General features: G+C 34.8%; 1 protein-coding gene across 6 annotated transcripts in view; it reads right to left on the bottom strand.

Annotated features, from left to right (window-relative positions):
• CNTN5 (contactin 5) overlaps positions 1-27056 on the bottom strand; it is a 619355-nt gene that overhangs the window by 120238 nt on the left and 472061 nt on the right. For all 6 annotated transcript variants that reach the window (XM_042023751.1, XM_042023752.1, XM_042023755.1 and 3 more), the window contains 5 exons: positions 25852-25954; positions 11155-11336; positions 4073-4209; positions 2431-2560; positions 156-306 (listed from right to left, as the gene is read on the bottom strand). In XM_042023751.1, the coding sequence (XP_041879685.1) occupies positions 156-306; positions 2431-2560; positions 4073-4209; positions 11155-11336; positions 25852-25954 (703 nt within the window). The remainder of the gene's footprint in view (positions 1-155; positions 307-2430; positions 2561-4072; positions 4210-11154; positions 11337-25851; positions 25955-27056) is intronic.

Here is a 27056-nt window from a genome sequence, read left to right as displayed (position 1 = left end):
GAAGTCACTACTGTCAAACAAATCAGCTTGACAAAGTAATTATGCTATACCCAGGCTAACCTTCAGCATGCTGTTGTCACTTGCTGCATTTTCATATCATATCATAGAATCCAACATGCAAACACAATATTTAGTTTACCGAACAGACTTCTGACCTCTTATTCTCCCTTAACACTTTGTCTCCTTTCTTCCAAGTGATAGTTGGCTTTGGAGAGGCTTGTGGCTTGCACTCAATGACAACTTCTTGGCCCTTGGTAACAATTATTGTTTTCTTCATTTGATTGAGGGGGAAAGTGGGAGGTGAAGCTGTTAAAAAGAAGTACGTTAACTCTACAGAGAACAATCAGAGCCTCCTGTTTCATTACATTCTAATAGAAGATTAGAAAAATAGGTTTGGCTTTGGGAATAGAATCCCCTTTTTTCTCTTTGAAATTATGATGTCAAAGTTCAAATTTTAGAAAATATTTGAAATCAGCAGCCAGGTTTATATGGTAGGTTTATAACTTAATCCAGCTACAGATTCATGAGAAATCTTTCACATTAGCAGATTAGAGTAAGATTGCTTTTGAAATCAAACAACTTTAGAAATTAAATAATACAAAGGTTTTAGCTACACTTTTCCCATTTTTTTTTATCAAAAACTTGTTAGAGGTAAATTGTTTAAAATGAAATGAAGTTTTAATTCCAAAACTGTCCAAAATGCACTCTCTAGGGTCAATGCTTACAAAAAAATATTTATGTTAGAGAAGTTTTATTGCTTTCACTTATTTTATTTTTCTGAATACTAGGAATTTCAATATGAGAACTTCTTAACAGAAGATATTTAACTATGTCTTTCTCTTAGTATTTCCATTTTCAGGAAGTCCCATTGTTTAAAAACAAAAGCTAAGGTTATGCATTACAAAATGACACTAATTACTGTAATTTCACACCAAGAAAGGACAATTGTTCTCAAGTAATCTCATTTGACTGTGCTTTTCTTGAACTACTTTTGCAAAGCCAAAGCCCCCTATCTCAGCTACACTTACAGGGACATAATACACTTCATTGCCTCAAATATGTAGGAATTTCCTACCGTTATTTTAGTTAATTCTCACACCAGAGATATTTAGGTGGACAATTTATTCTGTTCTTTTCCCTTTAGTAAGGCAGCAAATTAAACACAACTGCTTATTTAATACAATATTATGGTTAAAATTTAACAGGGGTACAATCTTACAAGTGAGAGAAAATGAAAAGCTAATTTTACTGCAGCAATATACAGTGTCTATTTCTGATATTAAAGAACATCAAAGAAAGTGTGCAACTACCTGACATAGTAAGTATAGTTATTTTATAACAGATACAAAAAACACAGCAAAAGAACGCTGTAGCCAATAGGGATCTCTTTGCTGACTGAATTACAAATTACCAAATAAAAGTGATGGAAAGGGAACAATCCCTGACCTTGGCTGTTAACTCTATCACTATAAAGAAATATTTTTAAGATTTATCAGTGAAATTCTAAAGTTGGTTGGCTAGGAAATAGCTGATATGTACTAGACATGTTATTTGCCAAAAGATCCAAATTTTGCTGAAATACAGTATATTATGACTGTAATTACAGCTTTCTCACTCATTTGACTGGGAGTTTACAGGAATGATTCTCAAGTGCAGGCCTAATCTCTGATATGGCCATTAAATGACTTTGGTGGACATCTGTCTTCCAGCTACATCATACACTGATAAAGATGATACGAGTCTTACAAGTCTGTCTCACTCAATCCTCTGGAAGGGTTCTTATCACTATTGACCCATTGCACGTTGCTACAGTTTGCTTTAAGGAAAATTAGAGTGTTGAAAAGTTCTTCCAGTTTTTCTTCATCAACTGCCTGCTTCTGCTTTTGGATAATGACATTTTTATTGTATTTCTAGGTAACACTATGTAGCATATTTGCTTTTCTCTCGATGATATTCATCCAGATATATAATTTCTATTATTCAATCAGTTTTGGTGATTTTTTAAGTTTTTTGAAACTAAGATAATGCATAATTACCTTTGAAAAATGGCCAAAGTAGAAATAATAATTTAATTTTTAAAGAGATTAAAATACATTTACCTCCTCTAAGTTTCGTCTCCTGCACATATGTTTGAGGGAGTAAAAAATATTTTTCCATTTATTTGAACTGAAACAGCCTTATATAAGAAATAGTCCCAAAATGTAACTGAGTCAGTCATTTATGAATGAAAATTTTTGGTTAACAGAAGGCCCTATGCTCTCTGGGGCAACAAAGGACTCACTCACACATAAATAACAAGAATAAAAAAAACCACTTTTATCTGCTCTGCTATTTGGACTAGCAGAACCTGTTCTTTGTCACAACAGTCTAAGAAAAAAATTAATTCTCAAAAGGGGAGAAAAGAACAGCTCATTCTTTTCCAATACTCACCTAAAATCTTCAGCTCGGCACTGGCATAAATTGTACCATATTTATTTTCTGCTAAGCACTGATACATTCCAGCATCTGAGACATTCACACTATGGATCATCAGAACACCATTAATCATCTCAATTCTGCTCTGTAATAGAATTTAAAAAGAAACAAATTAAAAATCATTATATAAAAGCAAAAAGGCACTGGAAAATTGCTGTGTTATTATCTTAAGGTGAAGTGACAAAATAAGGACCTAAAATAAAAGTGAGCAACAAATTTCCTTGGGCTTACCTTTTTCTTGTTATACAAGAAATTACAAGAATAAAAAGTCCAAAAACATTTGACTGTAAATATTTTCAGAGCATATTCATTATATTCAAAGCTTCTTTTTTTCTGTTTGCTTGTTTATTTGCTGTTACCCTTACATGATTTTTGAAAGCAGCTCATCCTGGGAACTTTAATGAGGCAAGAAGTCATTTGTGGGTGTAATATATCTGATGTTCTTCAAATATGTAGCAAATGTTTGGTCTCAGTCATGGTGCTATTTTGATAAAAGCAGATATGAAAGATTTCTTGCATAAGTAAGAATGAAAGGATCCAATTTCTTTCATCATTAGTACAAATTTCTTATTTGAAAGGCTCACTAGTAGAAAAAAATTACCACAACTGGAAGAGAAGGGCCATCAATAGCTGTTTATGGAAATGAGTATTTCATGGAGCTATATTATGAATAATTTGAACTGCTATAAAACAACTCTAAGTTTCTTTATAATAGTTGTTGAAAGTTAAAATTGATAAGGCATAAATTGTTTGGGAATGCAGAGGAAACTGTGATAAAAAATTCACTTTGTTGTAAACCCCCACCCAGCTCAAAGTAGAATTTAATTTGAAATTTCAGAGCCTGAAGAAACTAATAGTTTGGAAAATCAGAGAACCAAAAAGTAGAGATATTTAAATTGCTTCATTTTCAGCACTTATATCTCCATCTAAAAAGGCAGAAATGAATAGAGTAACCTTATTTTCAATGCCTCACAGCTTCAAAAGTAAACTGTTTTTTATGTTTGCATAGTTGGTTGATGTTCACAAATAGAAATGACATTTGCTGAAAAGAAAGATATTACATCTTTTATATTCATAAATCCACTCTGTGAATTCATTTGCAAATATAGACATTTTCTCCCAGAACCAAACAGCTTTATTTTAATCTGGAAAAATAGATTAAATAAATTTACAAAGTTTTCTTTACTCTAAATAATTTGAGACTATAAAAGTGGAAAGGTATCAGGCTAAAAACCCTCATGATGTGGGATGATGCTTTGATGATTCAGTGAGAGAAACAGAATAAATAAAAGACAGACCATGCCATTAGTGGTCTTTTAAAAGAAAAAGAGAATTTTATTTATGTCTAATTCTAAAATATATCAGGTGACTATAGTTAAACACTTTACATTCTAAGAGTCTTATGTGGACCATTTTAATGGTCTTTGTGATGAGTTCTGTTACGTACAGAGAATAAGTTGAGTTGAAAACTTGACGGTCAACACACTTTTTATGCTAACCAAACAGTTATTTCTGAAGTACTTTTCAGTACTTTCTTTAACTGACTTCATCTGAGTGAGAAGCATCCAACATACAGTTGACTCCTTGTCTGGTGTACCTGTGGCCAGAGAGGAACTCCATTTTTCAGCCAGCGATATGTGGGCCTTGGCTTTCCTGTGGCCTTGCATTCCCACCGGAGCTGATCTCCGCTGTCTAATTGTGTATCATTAAGTTTCTCCATCCAGTGTGGGTAGGCTGCAAGAAAAAATTGCCATGTTAGAGTCAAAATGTATAAACTGGTAAGTCTCTAGCTGATGTACAAAGACCTAATCAATTAAAAAGCTTAAATTAATGTCCTTTACAAGACTCATCCTACTCTCAGAACAAAGCACATAAAAAAAAAAAAAGGTCAAAATCAAAAGGGAGAGTAATAAAATTAACCAAACTCCAAAACTTTAAAGGAAATGCTGTAATGGTACCAGGTAGTGTGCAGTAACATGGCCAAGAATAAAAAACCTACCTGATTTAATAAAGTCAAATGGATTAAATCGCAGTACTATATGTTATTGGATTCATTATTCCTGAATTTAAGATGAATGTTTGGTAGTCACAATAGAATATTTAGTAATTTACAAGACCTAAGTTTTTTTAAAATTCTGGTAAGGAGATTAATTGTCATAGACTCTGTTTCATGTAGTTTTCTCGGTCTACTAGGAAATCCTTATTTATTTAGCTAGGAGTGACTGGGAATTTGGTAAGGTATTTGCACATATTTCTGTTAAAGTGTCTTCAGTTTAATTCTTATTTCAAGGGAGAAAATGCTTTTAACATTTTTAACCACAGAACCCATGAGATTTCCAGCATGCATCAGGAACATAAATTACACAGTAAGTCAATCTTAAAACAGTTTTTTTAAAGGCAGACAGTTGATAGCTGTATATGTGATCGCTAGTACCTAAATTTCACTACATAATCCATCAAAAAACATAAACATTTTTTGCAGAGAAGTAGAACTTTAATGTGGCAGTCAATCAGATAGCTATTTGTAGGATCTTATAATATGGAAAACATTATACGACTCAGTGAGAAACTGAGCATTGATATGCAGAAATAAAAATGTATGCTTAACAGCCAGCTTTTGGGTTTTCATACTGCAGTCATATCACTTCGTATAGCACAGAGGATGATAGATGAAATTAATTAAGGATACTAAGTGTTGATTTAGGGTTTTTTGTTTGTTTTTTGTTGTTGCTGTTTGTTGTTTTTCCAAATCGTAGTGAATAAGTTGCTAAAAGGCCATCATTGTTAAAGGGATGTAAAATTCTGCTTGGTATGAATAGAAGTCCAGATCTGTCATAACAAAGTCTCTGCTGCAAATGACAGATAATTGATAATGTACTTAACCATGAGGAATTGAGTTTAGAAATAAATCTTTGAATCTAGCTGGCATTTGACAGGTCACCAATCAAGGATGTGAGAAGATATGAAAAGGCATGACAGGTGACTAACTGCTTCTAGCTTACATCTTGTGCATGGATTATAAAGAAAGAGAACGAGGCATCTATCATTCCTAAGCAGGGAATAGTCTGCTTCAGAGTCCCCGACCAGACATTTGTCAGAAGTTGGAAACATATTATAAGAAGAATCACTCATTTCCTTTTTGGTAGAGGAAAACAGAGAGATTGACCCAGCCCCACTGCCAAATCCAAGACAAAAACTCTCTTCTTCCTTATTCTTCTCATTACAGTCAAGGAAATGCATGAAATTCTCTACATGTGCTCTGCTGTTCTAAATATCTTCTTTCTGAAGTCTTAACAAAGGGTCCCACAAAAATCTGCAGAAAGAAACAGGTTTTGGGAGTTCCTGTTTATTTGTTGTCTGTTGTCCTAAAAATATAATTCAATTGCACTGCATAGTTGCTGTTCTCTTTTTGAGTGTTTCAATATGTGGAAAGGAAGCATGCTGAGAAGCAATTGTTTCCTTTGAAAACGACAACATTAATATGATTCTGGAAGAGGAGACAGTTGAATGTGTAACAAAAAAAGTCATAAAAGACAGCCAGTGGTACCATAAAATCATGCAGTTTCCAAGAGGAACTAAACTGTTCCTGTTTATATTTACTTATTTTCAGTATTTTGCTTTTCCGTAAATTCTACTCTTTGACCCAAAGCATATATAGTCTCACATTTCTGTGTTGAATTGAAGCTCATCATGAACCAGAGTGTCCAGAAATGACTATGCACATTTTTACACTGAAACAAAGCTGCCCCAAGCCTGGCCGCAGACTTGTCCTCTTCAGAACTGCTGTTCCCTACCTTTTGTCTGTGTCTGTCTTGTTAACACAATCGTGGCATAGGTTTTCTTCTGAAACTACAAACTTGCAAATCACAGTGGTATGACCGATAGGTCAGAACAACCTTTTTCCATTAGCTGAGGTATTTCTATGCTAGATTTTCTCCTCATAGCCTAAATGGCCTTTAGAGCCACATTTTTCAAGCTTGGACTTGCCATCAGTGAAGGCAATGACTCAGATTCCCACCCCTTTGAGAATAAAGTAGCAAAGCAATAGGTACATGTAGCTGGAATAGAGCTAAAAGCATGATTGAGAGAAATACTGTTCATCATTTTTTGACTTCTATTTCTCTCTCTATGTATTCCTTACTTTTTCATAGAGAATTCCCCCTCTGCTCATTAGCAAGGGCCACTCTCCATAAAATCATAACACTTGTTCTAAAATCCTATCAATACTTTTAAAATTGAAGCATTTAACTGAATGTACAACTTATAACTCAATGTACCATTTTTAGGTCTTTTTTAAACAAATATATTTTAACATAACCCTGATAAAAGTGTATGCAAAGAAGACTTCATTCCATAATCACACTTTATTTTAATTAGAAAATTTAACCATATTTCAAAAGTAACAAGTCCTTTTCTTCTTCTTATAAATGTAACATTCATCTTAGGAAAAAACCAGGTGTCTTCCTGTTTTTTAATCTGTCCAGTGAACAGTTTTGGGGTCACTGGGAGAAGGATGCATTTTAGTATTCGGTAGTCTTTATGGGTGTTGTGCCAGAGCTTTATACAGTGCTTCTGAGACTTTAAAATCACCATCCAATCCTTGATTTATTGTATGCTGCCTTTCTGCATCTGCTTATTCAAGGATGTCAAAATGTTTTACAATTTAAATTGGCAATAAATCTGCAATCTTACAGGCTGGTTTTTAAATCTTCTATGAAAAATGAAATTAAGGTCCAGAAAATTCCAATTATTTCTCAAATTTTTAAACAACTTTTTGTCTTAGAGAAAATAAAACCAAAATTTTATATAGACAAATGACTTGAAATGATGTCCTAAAATGTGAATGAGTACAGAGTTTGCAGTGAAAAAAAAATTATTTTCCTGTATATGAGATTAATTGGGAAGAGTAAAGTAGGAGAAGCATATTGAGGAAGATAAGTGAGAAAGTTGAGATAGAAAATTTAAAATTAACGTACAATTTTGGCTACAAAATCTCTTCTTTTGCCAGTTTTACTGTGTGGCCTAATCTATAATAGCAGGAGTGGACTTTTTTCCTCATGCAGTTTTTATAAGGAAGTAATTAAAATAGATTTTAAAATCAGTATGGTCAGTTACACTGCATTACAAAATATTCCTGCCCTCAGCTGCTTGTTCCATTCTTGTGCTATGGCAAACCTCCCCTCCAGCTGTGAGGAGGGCACTGCTGTAGTGCAGGATGAGGGAACTGATACAACCAAAAGAAAGACGGCCAAAAAATGTGTTTCTATAGTCTCTTCACATCACCACCCCCTGCTGATCCTGGCACTAGTGAGTAGGTAACAGAAAAAATCCCAAAAATGTAAGAGTGAAAGAGGAGCAGGAATTGCACAAACCAGTGTTTACCATTGGGAAAATGCTACTAGCCAGAATTTGTGGAGAAACAAAAAGGTTAATGACAAGTATATCCACTCACATTTTAATTTTTGTGCTCTCTTCTATGAATCAATTTGAGCTTGAATAAAAATTCACAGAAACTTACAGGATGAGGAGATCACTTGGGGGAAAATCACACCTCTCAAAATAGGTTGCAATGCAGAAGAGGATGTCTGGCATATTAAAAATGATATTTTTAATGCCTACAGCTGAATTTCTGCTAAGTGCTGAGACTACAATTTTGTGAAGTTGTCAGCATCCGAAACAGCACTTTCCGAACAACATTTGAATTGTCAGCTGCATCAGGCAGTCATGGTGTATCTGGATTGTAGCAGCAGGTAAGAAATGGGAAATCACTAGTTTGTGATTAAATGTGACTAGACAGGCAGACTGGGTGTCCTGGGCATTCTCCAAAATATTCTGTGGTGACCCAGATCAGATGCAACTGACAGAATGAAGAAGATTCAAACAGACAGCGAGTGAGTTCCTACAGAGATATGTAAATTGTGAGGCTGCGGTATGACACAGCTGGTCCTACAGACTGCTCTGAAATTTTACAAGAAACCTCTGGTGAAGAATGCCGGCCTACACCTGAATTTCTGAGCCAAAGTAATCGTTGTCACCTGGAGGAATAAGATGTCAGTGAAAAGACTGAGCCTACAAGTAAATAATTCATGTTGACAGTTGTTACGAACAAAAGGTACAGCAGAAGAGGCCATTTCAGATAATGCCCCCAAATCCTGCAACATCAGCTGTCAGCAAAGGAAGCTGAGAACTTTGTGAAGTAACATTTGGCTAAATGTTGTGCTGGTAAATACCTTCTTACACAAACCCTCTCAACACCTCTGGAAAGAGTTGCCAAGGTTTGTGGGTCAGTGAGACACTAGTACTGTCTTCAGGATCATTGAAGGCTGTGGGTGGCTCCATGGGGGACTATTTTATCTTGAGGCCAAGGAAAGGCACTTGTAGGGGGCTAGTAAAGTCTGTTCTTCTTGTCCTGCTGTATTGGAGGTCACTGCTGGTATTGTCCATCTGAAAGCCCTCTGTAACCTTTTCAGACCTTGCTGCCTGCTAATGCAGATAGGTGAAAATATAATAGTCTCACATATCTGTTAATAGAGGAATGAGACAGTATGAAGTGAACTCTCTTCCTTAAACATTAAAGAAGTTGTCGTTATATTATTGCAAAAAAGACCAATGAGCTAAAATTGTGCTCTATCCCATAAAGGCAGAGACTCTAAGAATATAGTTCAGACAATGGTGAAGAATGAAAAATTCATATTTCTATCTAAACAGAACAGGAAAAAAACTAACATTGTAAATATTTTCCATGGAGTACCATCTTTATTTCTGCTCAAAGCAAAAGGCCAATGAGAGATGAAGAACTGTGTAGAACACTACATCATGTTTGCTGTCATTTTATGCCAAAGATCTGCATGGTGCTCTTGAAGAAATCATTTCATTTTATAGCATCTTAGCTTCTCTCTTGAAGAGAACATTTTATATTCTTTTAACTCTGAAAGAGGGAAGCAGAGATAATTATAACACCTTTATAAGCTGCTTCGGCATCTAGTAGTTTCACAGCTCTAGAAAACAGTTAGGAAGTGTATCAGCTGGGATATACCTTATAATTCAAATTAAATTTTTTAATTTCTAACATTTTAAGAGACTTTGTAGAAAAAGACCAGCTGCTAAATTCCCCTGGCCCTCAGGTGCCTTGCAGGAGCTGATATATTTTCATGGGAGTAAATTACAGTAAGAATTTGAGAAATATCAGTGGGGTATTGGCAAAGTAGTAGGCATAGAGTCGGTGCTGGGCTTTTTTGCTGTTTTCAGCAAAAGTATTATAAAACCTTTGCTGCAAGTGCAAGATGACAAGTCTGAAATTAAATGAGCAGACTGTTGTCTTAACCATCACATAATTTTTCCAGCATGTAAAAAAAATCGAAGACGAAAACCTGCCCTGGGCTCTAGATGGGTGAGAATGGAAAGCAAGGAAAGAAGCATGATCCAGAGATATGCTGGTACTCACTAAAATCAACTGAGTTAAGATAAAGACATTGGAAAGTCAGAGGAGACAGAAAAACTGATTATGGACCTGAAAATATTTACATATGTGGAAAATAAATGAAATATATGATGCCAGTCTATAGTTATTTGATGAAAGTGTGTAACAAAGGCAGAGAACTCTGTATAGTTAGTAATGGGGAGAAGGCATTAGGAGCCATGGGCTGAAATCAGGAAAAGAAAAAGAAAATTGATTAAGAAGAAAAACTCCTTCTTACACATATCCACCAACTTGAGGATCTATCTAAACTGTAGCAATTCAACTGGCTGTGATGTTAGAAGACAGAAAACAATTCAGTTTGAAAGATTTGTTGCATAACCTCCTGAAGCAGGCCTTTCCTGCTAAGTATTTAAGGTTTAGGGTTCATGGAATGATAGAAAGTAGTGTAGCTTTAATTGATTAAAAGTAGTGGGACTCAAGCTTACACGTGATATATGTCAAACTTGGACTTGTAAGTATTCATGGTATGTATTATATAGGCTTTTGTTTCTAGACTCTAGAATTCAGCAACAGTATAATATAGAATTCATGGGGTTTTAAAAATATTTTTATTTTTGGGGTTCCTTTTTTCTTTTCAATGTGAAGCATGGCTCAGTTTTACTTTCATGGTCACTCAAAAACTTTTTTTTGAGTCTTAGACAGAAAACGTTGAACACTTTGTGAAAATCATGGAAATCATGTATGCAATTGAAAATTGAAAATTGAGAATTTTCTGCAAAAAACAAACCCTTCTTCAGCTCTCACTCCAGTAAAATGACTATGACAAAGCGTACCCAAGTATGGCATAGGTAAAATGTTAATAAAAGTACGATAATAATCCTAAAACATCTCTAACATTGTTTTCTGATAGATATTTCATGTTTAGGTTGCATGTCATTGTTATATCAGGTGTAAAAGACATAGACTTTTAAAATTACAGCTATACTCTTTAATTAGAAAATGAAACAAAACAAATCCCATATGGAATTGTATTTAAGTCAGTTCTTCGAAGGAGTCAACATTATTTATGTTTCAGACTTTAATGCAATACTAAGGAATAAAAATATTTATTTTAATTTAATACTATTGTTGGTATATAGGGTATACTCAATATATCAAGGTATCTTGTTTCTACAGAACCTTGGAATGCTTCACGTGTAATCAAAGCCTTAAGCATGGACAAAGCATTTCTGGATAATACTGTGTGCAGTTACACTTACTGTATACTTGTAGCTGTCCTCTGAAGACATTTCTTCCGCGAGAGTTTTCAGCCTTACATTCATAAATTCCTGAGTCCTCTAGCTGCACATTAGGTATTTCAAGCACAGCTTGGGATTTTCTCAGACGGGCTTTACTTGGATTATGACCATTAACTTTCCTCCAAGAGATTGTTGGAACAGGGCTGAAATATTTAGTAAAATTAATGTTAACACTCTTTGACTATTGAGAATATAGATTCTGTTATCTGGTAGTTTAAACACTTAATAATCTAAGTAGCAATAAAATGTAATCACAATTAAGGTTCCTATAATGGTTGATATACCTCACTTTCTATAGGGAATCCTTGATAAATGGATTGCTACATGGAATGCGTCTCTTTCATCCACAAGGGAAGCTGTTTTTATTGAGATCAAGTAAATCACTTGAAATCACCCTCTAGAGTTACTTTAGCATTCTATGTTTCACTCCTGAATGCTTCCACTCGATAGGTCAAAGAAAATAACAACTTCAAAACTTGGATGGATTTAGCAAATTCTAATATACCCCAGTTTTCCTGCAATGATACTGCAGTGCAGATCAGTCAGTGAAAACATCTATCTAGGTGGGGAATTTCAATACCACACTTTCTTGGATAAATTAATATGCCCAAAGGTCTGGAGAGTTTTTCTTACAATATTCTTCAAGTTACAAAACTGGTTGTGTAAGAAGACATATTAATGGCACTGCTGTTTCTGTCTCACAGCATTATGCTCTTGCTTGTGGAAGCAGAAGGGTCATTTACAATCATACCCAGGAAAGAAATGGATTAGATAATGTTTGCACTCATAAAATTTTCTTTTTAGCCCAAACACTCATCAGACATTGTGCACCCAATGGGCCTTATGGTACAGACATACATTTTTCTAAATATGGCAGATATTTAAGAGGGAAAAAAAAGAAAAAAAGAGAACTGTTAAAAAATATTTGATTGTGAGCTGAAAACCAGACTGCTTCAGGTACTCCACAAGAAGCTTTGAGGACACTATAACAGAAAATGGAACGTTTTGAAAAAATATTTTGTGTTTATTTCAAGTCTAAGCTTAGATATAAAGGCAAAATCTTGTGGCAGTTTAGATGAGGAAAAGTACTTCATAATAGTTAAAATTCAAATTCGAATTCATTTAGTTTAAATTCAAAAATGCTATGAATTTCAGTCATGATTTGCTGACTTTCACTTGCTGTAAGTGTATGAAATTTCATTAAGAATATTCCCTCAGTATTTCAGGGTATCCAGTTTGAGACACAAAAAATAAGTATATGACAACCAAGTTCTGGTTATTCTTCAACCAGTTAGAATCAGGCTGTGAGTTACTGCAGTTGTACTCAAGCTTGCAGACAAGATGCTCCAAATTCTAGTGCTTTATATAGATTAAGACAATCCCCAAATTGGTAGTTGATTATCAGAAGATTTGTCTAATTTTAACTCCTGAGTATCACATATCACTGAGTTTCATTGAGCCTATTAACATCATTACCTTACAAAACCACATATAGTCCAATATGGAATTCATTTTAATATACCAGAAAGAGAAAATTATTATTTCCCTTATCAGTTTGCTGCACTGATTAATTAACCTGATGAAATGAACTTTATTGTGAGTGTGTGTGTATTCATCTCTGAGACATGCTCCCTACAATATCTTGCTATCCTTGCAAAATGATCTTTTATCAGTGTCCCCCAGAGAAGAAATACATGTATGAAGCATTTCTTTGTTTCTCCTCACTAAACAAAACAGGCTGATCTCTTTTCTTTCCAGTACTCCCATTATGCATATATTTTTCTTTTTACAGACATTTGTGGATCATGTGATGTGTGTGGATCATAGCTCATAAGACCTGTTTGGTTTATTTTTCCCCTCTATCACCACAGAAGCTGCATAGCTTTCTCATTTTTAACCTTAAATTATTTTCTTGATGACTGATTTCAAATTTTGGTGTCCTGTAGAGTTGGTTTGAGGACTCTTCTACAGCTTGTATGGTTGTAATTTACGAAGTTTGCTTCCTATTAGAAGTTATTTTATATAATTTTCAGTTAGAAGATTAAAAGAACTTCCCATTCCTATCTGATTCAAGTACTTCAATATGTTGACTTTTAAATGTGAAGGATAAATAGGATATTTCTTTCTGAGGCACTAATAAAAATTTCTGTCTTAGCCCCACTAGTTATGATATTCCTTTCACATCCTTAGCTACATATTTTGATTTGCTATGCTTTAACAGCTATATCTATATATCAGATGTAGTACAAATAACAATCTTAGTTTCCTTTCCCCCCCTTCATTAGCCCTCGTATTTAATTTCTAATCACACACTTCATTCTGATATTTAAATTTAGACTCTTTCTTGAATGACTTGTGGAGAATTTTGCAAGTTTTCTGTTTGGCATTCAGCTTTAAGGGTTAAGTCCTTGTATGGTTGTCTTCTTCTTATAGGAAAATAATTATGTCATGATTGCTGTCTTCAAAACAGCCACCATGGGCAGATAAGGGTTTCATTGACCATTATTATTCAGAACACAGGTCCATGCAGGAACTCTTTATGTTGGTACAGTGTAATAGTACTCAGCAGCTGCTGCTTTAAGACTGAAATAGTGCAGATTGTAACACTGTAAGAGTGTTATGTTTGCTACCTATTGATGGTTAATTTGCCTTCAGCCCTGCTTCCACTAAAATCAGTGACAAAAATGCTTTTTCTCTATTGTTGTGGAGGAAAACAGGCTCTGATGAACAGAATTAGTAAAAGGAATTTTTTTGGTAGTGTGCATTTCTGAGAAAGAGTCAAGAGCTTATAAACCATGAAAATTGTCTCATTTAGCTGCTATGAGATTATTCTGAAATTCTTGTATTTGGAAAATTTCCTTTAAATTGTATTTAGCTAATTTTTTAAAATTTGCTTTTGTGTTTCCTGCAGCAAGCAAATGTGTATAACATGGCAAACACAGAGGAAACTGGTAGTCTGGGTCATATTTTAAAACAACTCATTTCTTCATCAGTATGAGGTAGTAAGTGGAATTTTTCAAGGAGATAAAGTTTCTTTAGCTGGGAAGATTTAATGATTTCAAAGGAAAGTACTCCCATATTACAAATCAGTATTTGCAGACAACTTGTGGTTCTGTTTAATGAAGCTTATTTTCCTTGCATAACTTACAAGTGATGCATGAATTTTACATCTGAAATAAAAATATATCTATACCTATTTCTCCTCTGTGACTTCTGTGAGAATGAAATGAAACGAGTGAGGATGTGAAAGAATAAAATTGTGTGACTGTTCTAGAAAACTCATAAAATCCACCATAAAAGCTAACTAACATATGCACACTTTTCATCTTTTTAAATGATCCATTTTTAAATGACAGCTTTTTGAAAAATAGAACAACTGCAGAAGTATTTCTAGAATTAATATGAACTTAATGTAATAGCCATAATTATTGAATCTTATCACCATTATAATCCATTTTGATTTTGGTCTCAGCAGACATTTATGGGAACAGAGTTTCCTTGGTTATTGTAACCCTGTCCACATTCAACTCCTATAACTAAATTGATTTGAGCTTCAGTTGAGTTCAAAGACAAGACTTCTCCTCACTTTTGGATAAAAATCTTCTGAATACTACTGGTAAACCTTAGTACCACCAAGAAAAACCCTACTTGAATTCATAAATACTATCATTAAACTTGTCATTAATCTAAATTGAAATAAAAACCCTAAGTGGTCACTGGTGAGTGTAATAGATATTACTGTGGGCTTGTACGCTTTGAATTTGAAGAAAATATGAGTTATAATTTTACCTTTGCATTTACAAGAGATTATAAGAGTCAGTTTTCAGCAGTATATTATTTGGGATTCCCAGCTGTTGAATTAGCTGGGAATTCTTCACAAGTTTCAATAAAATACAGAAATAAAAATGTTTTAAAAATTGGAAGCAATTCTTCTTTCTTTTAATTTCATATGTGGGAGAATTTCATTACATTCCTAAAGCACATATTTATTTTGGGAAAGGGATGAGGGAGAAATAAGAGTAATGTCTGAATTTTAAAATACCTTTTCCATGGATCTGAGCTCCTAGTATTTCAAGAATATATTAAATAGGAATGCATAGATTACTTTTTCTATATTTGGTTGGTACATATTGATGTGATATTTTGAAATATTTTATCTTCTACTGTAATTTCAATTCCTCTCCACATCATTTTTCTTTACCATGCATCACTGTTCTGAGCTGTGCCTTCAAACCCACAGGTTCACATCATAATACGTCTTGAAAAGCTCTGCATACCTATGGAGACTTTATTTTCTTATGCCTTCCTGTCTTGCACCTGTGCTTAATATCTTCTAATTATTACAGGATAATTATGAGGATTAAAATGTTGAGGACTACAATGAAATTCTCTCTGTCAGATGCTTTCCAGGAATGCCCATCAACCATTCACATCTACCTTTAGAATGTCCCATATAAATCTGTTCAGAGTTTTATGAGACACGATAACCACTTTTCCTTTCATTTGGTTATTAAAAGATACTTAGGAAAAGATACTCATGAAATATAGCAGCAGTGAATATGGTGATTTAAAAATTAAAAGAGAATAGAAGCAAATAGTGATGAGCTTGAAGCCAGTGTTCAGGAACAAGTCCAGGTCTGCAAGTCACTTCAAGAGACATCTATGATTGTGCTAAAAAAGTCTGCTGCATATATGAGTGTCATATATTAATTTTGGTGTGCTTTCCCACCACTGCTAGCTTGTTCTTTATGGCACAGAGCAAGGACAGTGCTTGCTTGGCTGTATATCCAGCTCCACATTTTCTTCACACTTTAAATTATGGCACGTTAGAGCATCTCTAGCATCTAAAATTGTGCCGTGTATAAAGATGATTCATTATCTATAATGGTTTATTATTCACAGTGAATTATACTCCAGAATTTCTCTTTACTCTCTGATCAGAGCCTAAACTGCTGTCTCAATTTTGACACTTAACTATTTGATACCTAAACTTAGATAATGTAGCTGTCCAATATCCTGAGTTAGATGATATAACCGACAATTTTGGTGATTTAATTTTTTTTTTCAACATTCTTAAATTTGAGTTAATCATGAACAAATGAGTCACCTGATTAAGGTGTAATCAAATGAGAACAGAAGAACCACAATAGGCAAGGTGTTGGTTTGACAAGTAGTGAGCAAAGAGGAAAAGTTATTCCACAACCTTTTGTGTTTGCATTTAAAAGTTAGGTAGTGGGGTTTACTCTTGATGAAATCACAACAGCATAGGTAAAAATTTAGTACAAAAGAGCTGAACATCTCCTATGTATTCAGTGTTGTCCTCACTGCAAAATTCCATGTTATATTTAGGTCATCATAGTATAGTAGATGCTATTTTTATGGTGGGATTGAGGAGGTATTGAGCTATCATGTCTGTTTAAAAAATGATGGAAATAAGCTCTGTTTTTTCCTCAGTCATCCAGTAACCATTTTTTCTAGTCTCTGTATCACACCCTACCTCAGCACGTGGCTGGGGTCATTCTGAAGTGGACATTCTTCTAGAAAGTATTAAAGACATAACAGCAGGCAAATTATCACCAGCCTGTGACTTGATCAAGGCTGTTGAGAAGACAATCTGAAAAATCTTGAAAAGCAAAAGACATATATGATGTCTGCTGTGTTAGTATAGGGGATAATTTATGAAGAATCCATGATTTTAAGTTAGAGACAAATGCTTTGGAGAAGAAAATTTGTTTGAAATGATGACACGTGTTTGGCAAGTGTTCATACAGTAGAACTGTGTTTATTTGTTTTGTGTTAAAGCTATTTTATAATTGAAAATTTGTGTCATTTTTCTCTGTTCCAGACCTTGTCCAGGCAGAATTTCTGTAGCTGGCACATTAATCTAGGAATTCCTAACTGCTGTACAGATACAGCCAGCGTATGTGTACAGATCCAGGAGATCTAGAAGACTAGTTAGAATGAGTCCAGAAATCCCAAAAATCATGAAATACCATCAATCATGCTGCAAATGTAAGCACAAATCCAGTGTGTCTGGAGAGTGCAAGATGGCTTTTGTGCTATAGTATAATATGCATTTATTTCTTTGTGGGAAATCCTGAAGAGAAACATAACAGTGGTAACTCTGGCGACCTACTCTCGACAAATGCTAGAATTTGTCTCCTTCTGATCCTTTCAGACTCTGACACAGAGAGAAAGCCTAAATATATGCTTCTGGATAGTAAGTCTGGAATGCAAAAAAAGTGCTTCTCCATTTTTAAACCTAAAGCAAGGCTGTGCAAATTACTGAACACAGTTTCTAGTAACATTTATAAATTTTCTTTGATGGTTCTGAGAGAGAAAGGGAAGGGATTGGTAATATTGCGTCTTCAAGAATGACATTCTACTGATGGGGACTTGCAGTTTGGTAGGATTTTTTCCCCTATTTCCTTATGTCATATGGTAAAAGCAATCAAATCTAGTTTTTTAGATTTAGAGTGAAGCAGAATGAGGCCTGGGAGTGCTACTTGAGATTTATCAAAGGATCTTTATTACATTGCTATGGATGACTGCAATATTTGTTACAGTATTATAAAGTCTATTCAAGAACAAGTCCACTTAAAAGAAGATAGAAATAGATCCAGCCTTTTATCCAAAATCCAATCTGGCTCTATCACCTTATAACATAAATACTTATTGAGCATGAAATAAAACTAACTTGACATTGATGAAGTCTTAGAAATATTTATTTGATATAAACCATATGTGCTATCAAAGGGGGGGAAAAAAGGGAATCGTGGATCTATTTGTGCCATATAAACAAACTCAGCTTGAAGATGTCATGCTCATCTTTAAAAAGCTTCCTCTCTCTCATCACAAGTTTATCTTGAGGGGAAAGGACATCCTTACTTTTAACACCGACAGATGTTCTGCAGAGAGTGTTCATTTCCCTGTTGCAATTGTTTTTTATTTGTAAACTTTAAAAGTGGCTTCCACACCTTCCAACTTTGGCATCTGATAGGAGAAACAAAAAATTTTTCCTGTAGTGAGAACTGGTGTGTAGGGACATGGAGTAACATGATACTTTGTCCTATGGAACTTAGAAACAGGTATTTCTATATCAGTTTTTGTATTGATTGTGCAGTTTCATTTTGGGCAAATAATTAAACCAGACTAATATTCTATGGCATGGTTTCTCTGTTTAAAAAAGAGAAAACAGATAATTCATGTCTCTGTGACCTGTAGATGAAAAATATAACATCATGCTGAAACTTGATCTTGATGGTAGAGGCAAATTACTACCTGTGAACTTCTACACTGTGAACTAGCTTAAGGCTTGAAAATATTGATTTACTAGCATACGTTGTTCTCACAGTAACTCTCCTATATGTAGGAAAAATATTGACTATTTGAATTTTATATATATATATACACATATATATACACATACCAGTGAAAATTATGCTCTATTCCCATGTTTATACCAAATAATACTCATCTGCTGCTTGCCGGCTTGACCATTCACTCATGTCAATGCCCCTGGGTTTCAGTATAGTGCAGTTAACAGAGGTTAACTTTAGGTTGGTTCTGAAATACTACCAGTGCATTAGCTCTGCTACTCTTTAGCATAACACCAGGGCTGAAGCAGGATGTGGATTCATGCTGATAACAAGAAGACTTAGGTTAGAAAAGAGTCTGATCCCAGAACAGAAATCCTCATGAGACCTTTTTTGACACTAGATTACTGGGAAGGGGTTGGGTTACAGGAACATCTTGTCTGGTTCTCTTGACAGTTTGTAACAGGAGATGCCTCCTGCCTGGTCTGGAGGAAGAATCTTGGAAGACCTGTTTGGAAACATTCAAGACCACTAGGTAATACTGGATTTGCCAAGATAAGCCAACAAGAGGATAGAAGTCAGAGAGAAATATATGGAAGACTTGGTTCATTGTTTTAACTGGTGGTCTGAAAGTAAAAAGCTTAATTTTACAGATATGAAAAGGAGAGAGGGTTGAGGTTAGTCCTTTGAAGTTAGGAAACAATGGTGCAATGGTGCAATGCTAGAATCTTCTATTCCCCTGTGTGGAGAGACCAGATGGATAACTGCATGTGCTAGATAGAGAAGTGTGCAACCTAGATCTCTGTTACTCATTATAAAATTATTGTTTGTGGACTTCTTGTTCCTGGCAAAATCACATATGATTATGTGGCAGAGGAAGAAAATAAAGGAATCAGGTACTATGAAACCTCTGACCAAAGATGCATTCCTGGGTGCCTTTAACTTTCTTTTCTGAAACTGTTCTCTTCATCATTACATTATTTACTAGACACAGACCAGATCTCACTGAAACAGCCCTTTAAAATGTGGACTTGCAAAGTCTGTCTTTTTACACCTGCAGAATGATTTGTACTATCTAGAAACATGCTTCACAGCCATTACCCTGTGTCATTGGCTTAATGAGCCACACTAGCAAAAATAACTTCTTCAGAAACTTCATGCAATTCTCCACAGTTACAGTCAAATGTTCTTCACCAGACCACAAAGATTTTTTATTTGGCCACTCTGATCTTTGCTTAGGTATTATATTCACTTATCCAAACACATTGCTTTTATTTATGCATATTGAAAAATATTTAGTAAGTTCTCTCTGCATAGATTAATAGAATGGTTTGAGTTGGAAGGAAGCAAAGATTATTGAGTTCCAGCCCCACTGACATGGACAGAGACACCTTCCTTTAGATCAGGTTGCTCAGAGCTCCATCCAACCTGGCCTTAAACACTTCCAGGATGATGCATCCACAACAAGTATGTAGTCTGTAATGAAAATATTGGTAGTGACATAAAACAAGTAATAGCATTTTTAATGAAAGCTTGAAGATCAATTAGGAAAGTCTGAAAAAAGAAAACCAGGCAAAGAAGGTAACAAGAAATACTATATTTAATGGACTTAAAACTTTGAGATATTTTTTAATCTGAATTGATTCAGAGTTCATTGTTTGAAGAGAACATTTTGAAAATTTCTTAGATTAAAAGTTACTAAATTTCATTAACTTGTGTGACTTAAACGTGTAGCTTCACCTTCTTTTTATTTTATTTCATTTAGAAAACAAGATTTTTAAATGGACTACCAGGTGAGTTCTTGCAAGCCATACTACGAATGGGATGAATGTTTACAACTGAGCTATAATTCTCTTCCAAAGAAAGTTAACAGTAGTATTATTAAGGCAACATTAAATATGACAACATAACCAATACGTCTATCAAAAGAGCCTCATCATAATTCACTAATAAAAGAATGTAAATATTGTTAATTTATTCTTAGCATTAACTAAGTATATTTCAAACCAAAAACATAGTTTTGACATTACCAAAGTGAAATAACCTAGCATTTAAAAAGAAGGTTGGTCTATTACATGTATATTACTATTGAACAGAAAAAACACAAGCATAAAATAGTCTCTCAAAAATACAGAAAACCAAGCAAATAGGTCATAAGAAAATATTTCTTTCAGCACTGTTCTCTATTGATTCTTTTGATTCAAATATCTATGTTTTGATCTATGTGGTTAAAAAATAACTATAATACAAAAAAATGGATGCATAAAGCTTTTTTTTTTTTTTTTTTTTTTTAAGGAAAACAGTCCTTTTGGCAGTCTACATGGCCCTTATTTTAAAAGCAAAGATTGAAAACTCTGGTAATCTACAATACTGCAATATTCCACATCCTGTAATTTGTTTTAATGAGGAATAAAATATGATTACTCACTCAAAATTGGCTGCTGGCACTTTCATAATACAAATTCTATTTTTTTTTTCTGACTAGAGCCAGAAAACCAATGAAATGTGACTTTTATATGGAAAATAAAATAGAAGTCTGGTGTAATGCACAAACAAAAACGCACTAAGGAAAAGGCTGGAGTGTGAGGGTCAGAAAGGGTGTGTTCATTATACGCAATTTAGAATTAAAAAACCTGTGTGAAAGAGTGAGAGTCGAATTATTTGAAATGGAAACAAGAAGACAACTTAGAGTTATATGCCAGGAAGACTAATAAAGGGAAAAAAAGAAAGATATGTTTCTTACACTTGAATTTTTCTTGCTTTCCTCTGAGGCCAAGGGTTTGGGCTCATGGAAGAGGGCAGGAACTTAACAGCTTTTCATGCCACTTGGACAAACCAGTCCTGTATCATTGCTCAAACTATGAAAACTTGTTCATTTTCAGGCTTTTAAAAAAACTTTATATTTCCATCTGTGTCTGCTTTTAAGTCCCGTATTTAAGATAATATTGTTAAAATTACTTATGACACAAGTGTTCTCCAAAGTCAGGAAGTGCTGAAGGATGCTTAGATGGCTGTCACTGATGTGATTCAATAATGAATATGTCATATAGTGGGCATGGAATTTAGAGTCCTTTTGCATATCAACAGCATTAATTTCATCTCTTTCTAACAGGGAGCTAAATGAGACCATCAGAATTATTTCCTTGAATAAAGTACATGAAAAAAGAAATTAAAGAATGGACCAGTTGCCTCTAGGTGTTCTTGGAAGAAAAGTCAGTAATATTTGAGAGAACATTAAAATGGCAGCCTGCTGTCACAGAAGGCAGTATCTGAGAAATTGCATTTCTGGAGCAGGAAAAGCCAGGAATGCTGAAATTTGTGCAAAAGCGTCAGGTAGGAAAACGAAATCTTCACCAGAACTTATCTGAAGAACAAGGTCATGATCTGTCTTCCTGATTTACGTAAAATGTCTAAGGTCTGATACTTAAATGAACATAGAAAATCAGGATTATCTGGACTACAAACAGAAACCTCATTACCCATTAGCTCATTTGTTAGTTTTACAAAAAAATTAGCTTGTCTTTTTGAATAAGAGAAGACACAAGGAGTGAAAACTGTGTTACTCAGAAGCAAACATTAACACACTGCTGATTTTTCATTAATTTAGATGTTTTGAAATCTTCCATTCAGATTTTTCTTCTCCTTTTCTTTTCAGTTATTTGATTATTTTAACAATGTTTAATGTAAATACTAATCAGGATGCAGCAATTCTGCAAATTAAAATGATGTATTTCTGTTCTTGTGAAAAGTTTAAAATAAATAGAATATGTTAATACACTGTTATTGCCAGTGGTTTTTTTAGCACATTTTTTAAAAAAATATGATCCCATGTTATGTTAGGGAACAAACAAAAATTCAAGTATTTCTAATAGAAATTGCATAATTAAACGTGTGGCAGAAAATATATCCGTATGCTATATATAAGTACATATATGAAAGATACATGTAACTGAAACATAAGGTAGATGTGTAGGTAGATGTGTAGATGTGGCAGTGAATATATCTATAAAAGCAACCTTGGGCCAGCATATATATCCAGCACAAAACATCACTAACTGCAAAATGCCCACTCTGATATATAAGCAGTAAATTTTATTTGGTTCCTCTGTTTGTCACGTCTTCTGTTAAACCTCAGCAGTAAATCATTGATTTATGCAGTGGTTTCTTAGCCAATGACTGATGCTCATCATAAGCAGCATTATCTAGTACAAATAAGATAATCTTGAGATATTTCACTCTTGCATTACTTTGAATTCTTTAGCAACTACAAAGTCTATTTGTAAGCAGCATCAATAACATAATATTTTCACTTGTAACTGAACCAGCTACATATTGCTTGGGTCAGAATAAAATCCTTCTCAGAGAATTTTTCTCTGTCAAGCAATCAAGATATTTGACTTTTGTTTGAAGACAAAAGCTGCAGAGTTTCAATTTATTTAATTCTTTCAGCCATAGTGACTGGCAGTTCTAAATAAACACTGTTAATAAATGATTAATCTGTAACTAAAGACTAGGCTCTTCCTGGAATATTTGCCAAATGCCTACTTCAGGAAATCTCACTGGAACGTCTGTCATTCTTGCAATTACGGTGGAGAGAGCAGAGTGTTTCAGACAGCTAAATTAAAGCATGAAAAATCAGCAGCATGTTGGTTTTGAGATTGTAATAACCCCTGTGTTATTTACAATAAGAACTCAAAATATCAAGTTTCAAAATACTAAATAAAAAAGAAACAAATTAGTTGTTGATTCAGTTTAGTAAATGGGACCCATGGCAATCTAACAAGCAAAAACCCCTCTAACAAGGCATCAGGAATAAGAAACGGGGAAAAAAAAGAAAATTATGAAAATGAATAGGAAATTTGATGCATTTCTACCTCTCAGCCTCCAGGTTTCAAATGGTGCCTGAAATGTCATTCATGTAATTATTACCATATCAGGTTGAAAGCAATTTCAGCTGAGCTGATTTGCTTATGCATTAATGGCTGGGAAAAGATAAGGAATGTGCATGGTAAAAATACCTGCCCATTACAATAGCAGCAAATGGGGTCAAGTATCTTATTAGATAACCTTAAATTCCTTGACCATTCAGGTGGTTTTCATTTTTTGTTTATTAAAGATTAACACTAAATAAAAAGGAGGAAATAACCTAATCAAAGCCTTTCCTGTCAACCTCACCTTCATTTTTGAAAATGATTGAATCTTTTTGAGAGTTTACTGAATCTCATGGTGGTGAAGATGGAAGGTATCAGAAGCTGTGTTTCTTGCCTTTCAGTGATGGTTGCGAAGGACAATGTGTGTCATACCTCCTTTTCACTGGAAGGTTGACTTGTAATCTGTCAGCAACTGCAATTTAATTGCAGCAAAATGAAGAAAATAAGAAGTAATATGCTTCAGCCATAGCCAAGATTCTAAAAGGGCCTCGTTGCCAACTATTGACTTGACAGTGTCTCTGACAGGAGAGAGCCTGGAGCCATCAGCTTCTACAGAACAGCCCTTTTACTCATTTATTTCAGCATCTCAGGGTATCTCTCCATTTATTGGTCTTCTGTCCTCTGTCACGTACCTCTTTCCTTATCTTTACTATATAAAACATAAGACTTGTGTTTTGCCCTACAAAAGTTCTTGCCTCACATTTGTTTTCTAAACTACTTCTTACTTTTTTCTTGGGAATGAATTTGCAAAAGCTGCAGTCACTAATGGCTCCCTCTATGTGGCCTATGGTCTCCCAGCTTTTGTTTGGACTAGTTTGGCTATGTCCTGTTTCTTCATCAACTTCACTGAACCTAAATAGATACAACTGAAAAACTTTGTCAGAATTTATCTTTAATTATTTTTGTATACTTTCTGTTGACCTGCACACTGAGAGCATCTCAATATTGGTCAAACATGAAAAACCAGCAAGAAGAGAGTAAGTTTCAGACATATATCATTCAGTCAATAATGAGGAGCTGTTAAGAGAAAAATCTGAACAGAAAAAATCCAGTGACCAGTGACACATGAAGGTCAGAAAGACTATAAAAACATTTAAAAAGCCCTCTCAGGTAATAGAGACAGGCTTTGAAAAGTCACTTTGGAAAACCAGACCTGCCAAGCAAGCTGGAGGAATGATCCTCAGGAAAACAGACTATTGTCTTAAAACTCCGAACCTCTTATGTTTTGTTCCTCCTTAGGTAAATAAGTTAGAAGAATTGGTGTGTAAGATACAGTATTTCTCAGACTAACTCTTTTATGGAGCTCCTCCAAAGGAGTTACAAAGACAAATCCTTCCCTTATTTTTAATCAAGGCCAGGCTGTAAGAAACTTGTATGTGTCTTGATAAGCCATGAACTATAAAAGCAAGCAGTATATATGATATTTAGCAGCATAACTTTGGAGACTAGGGGCAAGATGTCCAAAAGGAACACTGTTATGAAAAGGAACTGAAAAGCATTCAATACAGTGTCATTTTTTTTCAACACACCATACAGAATTTGATGAGGTATCTTGGAAAGTATCCTACCTGATATAATTTTTATATGTCTCTAGAGAAACATCACTGAAGGAACATCTGTTTTTAGCAGCATATATGTGAAGAAGAAAGAATTTCTTTGAATCACTACAATTGACTGTCAGTTCTGTCTGGCTGTATATTAACCTTCCCAACCTTTTTCTTGGGAAGAATCATAATAGTAACTTGAGTAGTTGATAGTAACCACCACCACAAAACTGAAATGTTATCAATTTCATCCTATATTCTGTAATCTGAATACTGTGTAGAAGTAATAGGTACAGTTTCTCACACCTTTCTCTCCCTAAACTCTCTTATCAACAAACATCTAAAAACCCCTTGACATAAATAGTAAACATCCATTCTGTGCTAGTGCTATTACGTCAAGTAGAAACTAGAGAGTAGGCACTGCCACAAAGTGACTTAGGACATGATTAAGATATTCTGCTCATAGCTTCATGTATAAATTATGCACATGGGGGAGGGGGAAAAAACTCTACTAATGTTTGTTTATTCTCAAAATATGATATTTTGACAGAACGAACTCTAATTTACTGGTTTATAGTATCCCAGTGAACAAATGGGTGTGAGTCTGATAAAATTTCAGTTAGAAAACCTTTCCTCTTTTTGTTTACTTTTCATTTTGACAGAGAGTCTTTTAACTTGACTGAATTCCTGACCACAGAAATGGCTGGGCAGGGAGTTCATAATTAGCTAGTTAGTCAACTGGTTATTTTGAGAGTGCAGTAAGCACTGTCTGTAAAAATAAAATCCAGCAAAATAATGAAACCACAGATTAGGCATGTCTCATCTTAATAAACAATGGTGTCTAATTATGAAAGAATCTGTACTTACTTTCCAAGTGCAAAACACTCCATCCTTACAGTAGTTCCTCTTGCAGCTGTAACTGTGTAAGGAAAATGGACTTCAATTTTTGGCTCATATTCTCCCATCACACCTGGAAAATAAAGAATGTTTAAAATATGAAATGTTGTGGGGTATTCCCAGTCCCTGCCCTGGAGGGAGGCCTGCTGATAAGGAGATTGCATAACCTCCCAGCAGCATCCCCTTGGAAAAGGCAGAACTTTTTGATTGGGGTGAGAGAAAACAAGAACCATGATCCTCTGGGAGACCCTATATAGATTCCTTGTAACCCATTGGCTTCTACCCTCTCACACCCACCCTTGTACCCCTATAAGATCTACCCTTCTCCCCCTTTGAGTTTGGAGAGCTCGTCCCTGGCCTCCCCTTTGCGGGGTGCAGGCTAATAAAGCTGCCTCATGTGGAACTGCTCTACGAGCCTCCCGTCTCTCCTCCCGGTCCAGCCTGGGGTTTGCCTCGCAGAACAAGAGCTGAAATCACTCTTGCTGAATCACTAAAGGGCTGACAGCCTGCTGAGACAGGCAGCCTTTCTGCAGAGGCATCCCCGGCAGCTGAGGGAGCACCGCAGACCTCTGGAAGACTGTCCCTTGTGGGGCGCTCTCTCTGGATCCGTCACGGCTTCCTGGGTCTGAGCCACAGACCCCAACCCAGCCGTCATAAAATATCATCAGTTTTCCATTATCACAGAAAGACCTGTGGCTTGCTTTTTGAATCTGCCCAGTAGTAAAGCTGGTAATTGATGGAGATCGCCTTGTTTGATCTGATATGCTGTGCTCAGGTCCAGTATATATATATATACTAAAGTGCTCTATAGTTTACCAGAAGCAGAACAGTGAGCTTAAAAAAACGATTTTTTTCAAACTTGGGTTAATATTGAAATTTTCAAAGATTAAAGTGGGAAATCAATAGAAGAGTGAGAATTTTCATAGACCAAATCTTTGTTTACCAGCACAGTGACAATTATGAAAAAAAAATCAACATATCATGCTGTGTTTGACTGAGGACCTCCTAAGCTCAGTGAAAAATCCTCAAATTGTGTAGGAGCATTTGTGCACACAGATACAAACACAGATACGTAAACATGCAAAACTCAGCTATGTCATTTTCAGTGAGACTTTTAATTTGGGAGATGATTCTGTTTTTCAGGACAACACTTTAAGTACAGCAAGATAGCATTC

The sequence above is a fragment of the Corvus kubaryi genome, unplaced genomic scaffold, assembly GCF_017639235.1.
Source record: "Corvus kubaryi isolate FWS band 111438036 unplaced genomic scaffold, C.kubaryi_AGA036_p1.0 37256, whole genome shotgun sequence".
Classification (NCBI taxonomy): Eukaryota; Metazoa; Chordata; class Aves; order Passeriformes; family Corvidae; genus Corvus; species Corvus kubaryi.
The sequence above is the reverse complement of the archived record's forward strand: the minus strand, read 5'-3'. Positions and strand labels throughout refer to the sequence as shown.